This window comes from Chelonoidis abingdonii, chromosome 4, assembly GCF_003597395.2.
Source record: "Chelonoidis abingdonii isolate Lonesome George chromosome 4, CheloAbing_2.0, whole genome shotgun sequence".
NCBI classification, from domain to species: domain Eukaryota; kingdom Metazoa; phylum Chordata; order Testudines; family Testudinidae; genus Chelonoidis; species Chelonoidis abingdonii.
In genome coordinates this window covers 60,815,035-60,824,538 of record NC_133772.1, presented here as the reverse complement: position 1 = coordinate 60,824,538, position 9,504 = coordinate 60,815,035, and the positions used below count along the sequence as shown (strand labels likewise).

The 9,504-nt window shown below is 41.1% G+C and overlaps 1 protein-coding gene across 1 annotated transcript; it reads right to left on the bottom strand.

The window, feature by feature from the left end:
* Nucleotides 1–3,587: 3,587 nt before the first annotated feature.
* On the bottom strand, nucleotides 3,588–7,395 carry KCNA4 (potassium voltage-gated channel subfamily A member 4). Its single transcript, XM_032779871.2, has 2 exons — nucleotides 7,157–7,395; nucleotides 3,588–6,470 (listed from the first exon to the last, which is right to left on the bottom strand). Exon 2 carries the CDS (start codon nucleotides 5,660–5,662, stop codon nucleotides 3,668–3,670), a length of 1,995 nt encoding a protein of 664 aa, XP_032635762.1. The 5' UTR covers nucleotides 5,663–6,470; nucleotides 7,157–7,395; the 3' UTR covers nucleotides 3,588–3,667.
* Between the last annotated feature and the right edge of the window lie 2,109 nt (nucleotides 7,396–9,504).

Below are 9,504 nucleotides of genomic sequence, written 5' to 3'. Positions count from 1 at the left end.
CTTGGCACCAAGTGTTACTATAAAAATGATATATTTATTCCTGAATATGAGGAGCAATTTAGAAAATTCAGTAGCGGACTCCACTTGAAAACACACTTTGCATTAGTGTACCTCAATGACTTCTACTGAAATTGCTCTAGATTTTACACCATTGCAAGAGAATCAGGCCCAAAATCTCAAAATATTTCATTTTGTGTTATTTGTAGTTGGAGCACGTCTGCTGTGGCATGGTCTGAACCACAGTACTAGGTCCAAATTTATCCCTGGTGCAACTCCATGCACTTCAGTACACTTATACCACAGATGCATTTCTCGTCCATAATTTAAGAATCAGAGTATGCCCAAATGATGACAATATTTTATTCTGGTAGTTGTCAGCACCAAATAACATTAAGAAAGTTTTGACAGCAGCAGCAATAGTAATAAATGGGAACTATAGGTGCTTAAACAGGGATTTCTCTTGCACAAAGTTGCAACCAAAGTTGTATTTTATTGAGACTTTCCATTTTATTGAAAGGATTTATGACCTACAGATTTTATAGACTGAAAGTGTGTTTGGGGTGAGGCCTTTTCAGACTGCGTTATAACTGATTGGACTGATGAGCAGTGGGCCAATCAAATCCAAAGGTCCATGTAAAGATATTTCCTTCCTTTCTGGAAACACAGGGTCCTTTTGTATGTTTCAGAATGGTCTGCCAAACTAGTAGCAATACCTAATTTTGAGCTACAGTTATTCTCATTTATATAGACAACCCCTGACCTAACAGTTACATGTACACAGGCTCATATACATCTTCAGGAGCCACAGCACTTTCATCTGACATCATAATGTTCTTCTGTTTACTACTGCAAGTCCCCAAGAGTAATGCAACATATACCTTTCCCTCTGAAATGAAGAGCTTTATTCCTTATTTTTACAGTACTCTCCGTCTGAAGATTCAAAATTCCATGCTCTCTCATCCAGCCTAAATTTCCCACTTTCCCTATCAGCCAAATCATCATGCAAATCTGCACTCCTTATTTTCCACTAATTTGTCTTTAGCTTGTACTTTCCTTATTTTCACTACCTTTTTACTGACTCAAATAAGATCACCTGGGACCTGGCTTATATAGTACTGCTATAAATCCAGTATACACAGGAATCCATATGTTCTTAAGCTGTTACTGGCACCTCTTAACAAAGCACTTCCTTTTGGTTGATTTTTGTGATATATATAGTAATGCCCATCCTTATTACTAACATTTCCTCTTCATAGGTTTTTTTTAAAAAAATTGTTTACATAGAATAGCAAGAATGAAATACAGTATCTTACTTATAGTGAATTTCTACAAATAAAAACTATTTGGGTATTATGCTTTAAAACTTAGCTGAGTTTAATGTCAGCACACTAAATAGGACCTCTGCTTAAAGCTGGTGAAATCTGTTCAGAATTTTATGCTAGGAATATCATGCTTATCTGTGGCCTTTCAGTCAGGGCTGGGCACAATGCAGTGTTTTCTGCTGTACCCTCGATAATATTAATGTATTTTTTAATAAGTAGTTCTACTTACTGATGTTTGGAGGATAAGTAGAGGATCTTCTTGGCTGATATGACCTACACAATAACCATGAGGGCAAAAACTGACCAACTAGGAAAGTCCTGAACCTAAGGCTCTGTTCTGTGTCACATGATGTTGCTGAAAATTAACCATGCCACTTTGATACCTGTGTGCAATTTTCATTAACTGAGGTTAGTTCTGAGTACTAAAAAAATGACACTTTTCAGCACCAGAACATTGTCATTCTCTATCCACCATCCCAGAATTCCTCTTCTGGGCTTTGGATTGCCATTGCAAAAATCACACCAACTTACTAGTGTTGTTATGTCCTCTATTTCTCACAATGCCTGTTTCCACGTCCCAAAGTGCCCATGTCAATATTGTTCAAGGGTAGTAATTTGGCCCTTTCTGGATTCCACAATGCCTTCTCCAAAACTGTTCCACTTTAGTAATGCCCTTCCCAGATAATTCTAGCTCCAAAAATACCTATACCGCTACATCGATATAACGCCACCCAATACAACGTGGTAAAGCAGTGCTCCAAGGGGGGAGGGGGCTGAGTACTCCAGCAGATCAAAGCAAGTTCAATATAACACAATTTCACCTATAACACAGTTAAGATTTTTTGGCTCCCAAGGACAGCATTATATCGAGGTAGAGGTGTATTTTGAATGCATACTTTATGTTAGATGATACCTCTCCTATTTCATTCCACGTTCTGAAATATACAATGGGCCTGACAGTACAGTCCTTGCACACCTACATCTCCAACTGAGGTTAATGGAGCTTGGGGTGCACAAGGAAGGTAGGACTGGCTTAAACATAAGTGAGAATGGATCAACAAATGCTTTCTTGAGGACAGCCTGGGTCCTGAAGTGTTTATTCTAAATCCCAGAATGCCTACTATGGATCTTAAAGGTTATTTCAAATGCACATGGGTGAAAGCTGTAATTAAGGAAAAAAAACAAGCTCCAATAATAGCACATTTAAAAGTTAGCAATTCTTAGTCCTCATCACTGTAGCAGTTGAACATCTTATTACTGCTGCAGTCCCTTCAATTACTCAGAATTACATCAATACTGACAAAGTGCAAGTATTTATCACGGATTCTGAATGCTGAAGTAACCCAGTAAAGAAAATATAAAATACACTGTTATTTCTTGAGGGCAGCAGTAGAGCAGAAAGCTTAAAAAAAAAAAGATTATAAAATTTTACTTCACAGTCCTTTTTCAGATCACAGATATTCATAATTAAAAGAATATGGAATTAATGTAACATTAGATGGTTAGCCATCAGTATCACACACACAAAAAACGCAATAAAATGAGATGCAGAATTCACTCTTCCAATGATTGTCATTCAACTACTACATTAGTAAACATTCACAGTATGAAGTCTCTTTCAGTATATCTCCAGCATAAAAAGTAGTGCAAAAAAGCATTCCAGTCACTTTGCCACTGCATTCAGACTATGTTAAATGATTATCTTACTTCATTTCTTCCATATATTAGACAACAAATGCTGCAATGCCTCCAAAGAGAGTTATAAAAATAAACAATTTCTGGAGGTTCAGCAGCCTTTTCAAAGTTATTTTCCAATTAAAAATAAGCATTAGATAGTTTAAGATAAAATTTAGACCTATGTTCTGTGGAAAAATTTTGGTTTTTACAATAATTTTTACTGCTTTGAAGATCACAACTATGAAATCCAATGATTTATGGTAACAGCTATTAAAGCATTGATAAATGGATAATGATTGCTGAACTTCATTGTTTCTTACATAGTAAATACCTCTGAATGCCAACTTTTACCACTGAGATCTTATTAGTGATGTCAACAGTTCATGCACCCTATTTAAAACTGTCTTGGTTTTAATGATTTCTTCCCCTCATGTGCAAAACGCTTGCATTCTAATAAAAATATAAAGTTTGAAATTACATCAGCTCAAACCACCTCTTCCACAAGGTATATAATTTACTTGATATGTAATACAAGTTTAGCAACGCTATTTTTTATTTGTATTTAACCAATAAAGGGCATACTATTGTATGCTTGAGACTTTTGTTTGCATATTTCATTTTTATCACTGCACTCTTTAATGCATAAATATATTTGGAAACTTTCAATATTACACATCAGTTTCCACAGATTTTGAATTTACACAGTTTTTCTTCTCTGACTCACTGTCATTCCCTGTGTCCTGACATTTTTTTTCCTTTACACAAAGAGACTCTTTAACTCCTTCTTCCATCTCCAAATACTCTGATTTACCCTCTGTGGAAGAAGAAGATGAGCTTCTAAATTTCTTCAGTAAATTAGTTGGGAGGTATGGACAACTGACTGCATTTTGCGTCAGTTGTGTTTGTTCTTCATTCTCAGTCTCTCTGTGATAGAAATAGTTAAAGTTGGAGACAATCACTGGCACTGGTAAAGCAATGGTTAACACACCCGCGATGGCACACAGGGACCCGACTATTTTCCCACCCACAGTTATGGGTTTCATGTCCCCATAACCAACTGTGGTCATGGTCACTACAGCCCACCAAAAGGCATCTGGGATGCTTTGAAAATGAGTGGAAGGTTCATCAGCTTCTGCAAAGTAAACAGCACTGGAAAACAAAATGACTCCAATAAAAAGAAAGAAGATGAGGAGCCCCAGCTCCCTCATGCTGGCTCTGAGCGTATGACCTAGGATCTGCAAACCCTTAGAGTGTCTGGAGAGCTTGAAGATGCGAAACACCCTGACCAGACGGATGATCCTCAGGATAGCAAAAGACATGGCCTGTTGACCATTACTGCCCTGCTGCTGGGCCAGCTCAGTGCCCAGGGTGATGAAGTAAGGCAAGATGGAGACAATGTCTATGATGTTCATGATGTTCTTGATGAAGACAGCTTTGCTGGGGCAGGCAAACCATCTCACTGTAAACTCAAAGGAGAACCAGATGATGCAGACCGTCTCCACAATGAAAAATGGGTCATTGAAGACAGTGTGCCCCCCACCATCCAGGTGCAGAGTCTCATTGAAAAGCCCCTTCCCCAAGCCCAGGGACAATATGAGCTCCTTGTTGTCTCTGAATTCTGGCAAAGTCTCCAGACAGAAAATGACGATGGAGATCAAGATGACCAATACAGAGACAATGGCAATACCCCTGGCTGCACTGGAACTCTCTGGGTACTCAAACAGCAGCCAGATCTGCTTCTTGAACTCGTTGTCGGGCAAAGCCTTATCCTCTTCCTCTTTGACGAACCCTTCATCCTCCCTGAACTTGAGCATGGCCTCATCCCCAAGCTGATAGAATTTCACTTCCTCAGTGAAGATATCAAAGGGCACATTGACTGGCCTCTTCAGACGGCCCCCAGACTGGTAGTAGTACAGGATGGCATCAAAGCTGGGCCGGTTCCTATCAAAGAAGTACTCATTCCTGAGTGGGTCAAAGTACCTGCCCCGCTTTGCCGGATCACCCAGCAATGTCTCAGGGAACTGAGCCAAGGTCTTCAGCTGAGTCTCGAACCGCAGCCCTGACACATTGATCACTACCCGTTCGCAGCATTCATACTCGCTGTAGCGTACTGTGCTGTAGCCCCCAGGGCCACCGCCACCACCATCATCAGGTAGTTGGTCCAAATATGAAAACTCATCCACATCATCATCATCACTGAAGAAGAACTTTCCTTCCTCCTCATCCTCTTCATCCTCCCCCTCATCCTCCTCTTCCTCCTCACTCAACTCCTTCAGTATCTTCTCTTCAGAGCCACTGAGAGGCAGCAACTCAGAACACGGGAAGGAGGCCCCACAATCCCTGCTACCCAGATAGTGGCTCCTCTTTCTTCCTCGTTTCCTCCTTCTACTGTTCTGACGCTGGAACAAACTGCTGTGTGATGCATTCCCATTGTGAGAAGAGGAAGCCCCTCCACTCTGCACCTGGTGGTAGTGGTGATAGGATCCACCTCCTAACGAGGCCCCACCTTCTACTGCCGCTGTTGCAGCTGCCACAGCAGCAGCTGCCGCTGCCCTCGAGTGTGCCAGTCGTTCTCTCTCCCGAGCCCGAGCCTGGACGGCATATCCATAGGGCATGTGGCTGTTGCAGCCGGAGCTATCTGCACTCACCATTGCAACCTCCATTTTGTAATTGTTTATTTGTTTAATACAAAATAGTCTGGGATATCTGTAGTCAAACCTTGACTTCTATGAGGGGAAGTTCAAAGCCATTTGCATTTGGAGGACAGTTTCTTGGAAGCACAGCACATCATGGTATTAATAAAACTGAATTTGTGTTTTGCAAAATTGTAACCACCACAAAATCTGCATTTTCTTATCATCCAGGATGTCTGACACAGATAACTGTGTTTTGCTATCAAAAAAATAAAAGATGCAGCCTTCAGATTTGATCTCAGAAAGAGTCTAGGCCTTGTCCTTTCATCCACCAACCCTCTTTATTTTTATTACACTCCAGTGGCCTCTCCAGAATCCACACATCTGTTCAAGTTCATAATTTTGTTGTAGACTCCAAAGACTGCAGCCAGCAAGGAGCAAATGTTAATACCAAGCAAGGAGGCAAGTCTCCTGTTGTTTTCTTGATACAGAAAAGTTTCAGGTCTTTAGTTTATCATTGTAACCAAATGCAAATAGTCTCTTTTCTCATTTGCTCCATGCAATGCTTTGGCCTAGCGATATGATTACTGATTAATAATAGTATTTAGGGAGTTGAAGTAACTTCCAGCCATCATTTTGTTTACACAGTGAGGAGGTATTTGCAAGCCCTCTTTCTTCAGCCTGTCAACAGTGTCTCAAACCTCAGAGCAGCACCCCAGGCAGTAGCTGCAGTGGCAAGAGAAGGAGGAGAAGGCTGCAACACAGGCTCTGAGGTCTCCATAAGCGACAAGGGAGAGGATCATCCTTTGGTTATGCTCATGCAGAAGAAGTACTTAACCTGAGGCACATGCACACACACATACACACAAAAATAACAAAGAAAACAAAAAGGTTTAGAAAAGGTTGATTCATTTTCCTAAGAGGCCACAGTGTAGGTCAAGTGCAAACTGTGTCATTTAGTTAGGTGTTCAGCCATCCACTACCCACACTATTCACATTTATACATCACACACACAAATACACAGACACTCCATACACCCACAGATTTTATATAATTTTGTGTATGGATATGGGTTGTGTGCATATATACATATAAGTGCACTTAAGTATATAATTGTTTTCTCTTTCAAACTCTAGGAGAGCAAAATCCATTTAAAGTCTACTGTATATGGCATTCAAATTTTGCAAGACTTTATATATATAAAATCTTACATACATATATATCAAATGTTGCACAAAGAGACACAAATATCCACAGTATATTCTAAATCTAACTTATGTTTTAGTCATTCTGCACGTTTTACTAAATTTTCACTTAGTAACAGGTACATACCTGGGTATATTAAGTGACGAACATCCATACTTGTATGACAAAAAAAATACAAACTGTAGCTTCCATGGAGCAACAACCCCCCCCCACACACACACACACACTCTCTCTCTCTCACACACACAAGAAAGGGCACCCTCATTTATAGCTACCTGTTTATTAAAATACTACAGAAAGAAAAATATTATACTTACTGTTCCTAGTCAGAGAAATAGCAACGCTGTTCTCGCTCGTCCAAGGATCTGGAGAAAGAGCTCTGGAGGAGGGAACTGTACTAAGCAATCTAGGTTTGCAGGTGTAGGGACGTCAAAACTACAGGTTGATGACTTATTTTTCTCGCTTCCCTTTATATGCAACCAGACCTCCTGGAGGGTGCCAGACGAATAGCCTGGCTCTGGAAAATTCTGGTCAGCGACGATCACTTCTTAGCCCAGATCTTAGCAAAACAACAACAATCAAGAATCTTGCTCCAGAAAAAAAGGATTCGCGCGTGTGTGTGCGCGCGGGCGCGGTGGAGTGCGTGTGTGTGTGTGTGATCACTAGTCTTCCCAACACCGGCGCTTGCTCTAGGGTTTGTGAATCAATGTGAAATAATCCCTGTACCAAGCCAGGCTCTGGCTATTGATAAAAGAATGCGTCCTGCTTGTGGCAATTTCCCTCTGACGCCCGTTTACACTGCAGCTGATCGCCCCGCAGTCCAGCCACCAGTCACGCTCTCAGCATCCACTTGTTGCTGATGTTATTTCTAGGGCGATGGGGGGGAGAAGGGGAGTGATGCAATGAAAATAAATACAGTAAAAACCAACAGCGAGATTTTCACTCCCGAGTTTTAAAGCCCCACCGCAGCAATCAAGAGAACTCTGTGATCAGTTAGTTGCTGGAGCAAGAACTGTTGCTCTCTCCCGCTCTCTACACCCGTTTGTCATTCTTCTGCCCAATTCTCAACTGTGTTTACGTACCACTGAAGGACGAACGCCTGGTCTGATTTATTCCCTGCGCTTTCCAGCCCTCGATCGGCCCCTAGCGGCCACAGGCCCCCTTGCACGCATTAAGGTATTTGCAAACCCCCTTTGGCATTGTCTCTTTTTGTATTAATATATTAATTATTGAAATAAATATTCCAGAGCTGAATAATACATACGTTGTCTAATAAAACTTAGCTCTCAGGTCAATACTCAAGGCTGTCTTTTTATTATTATTTTATTTAAGAAAGAAAATCCGTGCTGCTCAGGAGGCGCTGGGAATTTCAAAATGAGTCAGAGAATGTGCCACACATTATCAGGTAAAAGCTGGATCTAACTGTCTCCTGCTGATTTTTGGCCCTGATCTCCCAATCGGCAGCATCATAATAGAGAACCAGTCTTACCGCTCCTACTGGAGCAAAAAAGAAATCCAATCTGCAATGCACCCTGGAGTAGGAACGCTGCAAAACCCAGGATCTGATACCGGGATCCTGCCAAACTTCGGCCTCAAATTCTAATGGCTATATAGAGAAATAAGTCTGGCTTCTCCTAATGCATGAAAAATCATCACTGTGTCACATCACCTATGAGCACCACAAAACCAAGATCCGGCATATGGATCCTATCAGATCCATCCAATTTTAGCCCTTACCTGCCTCCAAAAAAAAAAAATCCATAGCATGAGTAAGAAACAAGTGTACCTGCTCCTACCCCACCCAAAACCAAACAGATGGAAGAATTTGGTGGCTTGGGGTCAAATATGTCCAAGATCCAGCTGGAGACAGATACCAGCTCCAGATTTTCGCAGCATTGATGAATGGAGGGGGGTGAAATCTAATTTGAAAACAAGTGTAACCACTCCTACTTCACTGAAAAAAAAATCTGGATCCTAACGCATCCCAACTCAATAGCTTGGAAAAAACACATAACTGGCACCTGGATCTAACCAAATTTAACCCCAGACAAACAAAATGGGGGGGGGAGAGGGGGAGCAAAAGCTCCTAGTGCACCTAAAAAATCCAGACCATAAAGCAAACTAATGCAGCAGCCCCATAAAATCATGAATCCAGCACCTGGATCCTGCTGAATCCAGCTTTCTTTCTTCCAAACCTAAATGCCTACCAGCTAAATAGAGGAGTGTGGCTGCTTCATATCCACTGCAAAAATCCACATCCTAATGCCTCCCTCCATAACACTGCAATTCAAAGATCCAGACTTGGAGTCTGTAGGACCCTATCATTTCTTAGTCCCAAACCCCCAAACTGTGCCTTCAAAATAGATGGGATGTGTCAGGGTCCAGTATTTTTTCATGCTGTAGGAGCAGTTACACTTGTTCTCTATTCTTGATGTGGAGAACCGGACAATATCTGTAGTATTTGTATGAATACGGTCCATGCCTCTGTGTGTTTGTGTGTGACGGGTTACTTACAACTGAGTTAGATCAAAAAGGATTGTTAAAAGAACCAATGAAGAAAGGCAACACAATGACACAGATTGAAGAATCCTGGAGAAAACAATGGGGAAACTGTTGATTGGAGAATACCTCTTAACTGAGTCCATCCAGGCTAGCAGAATTTACT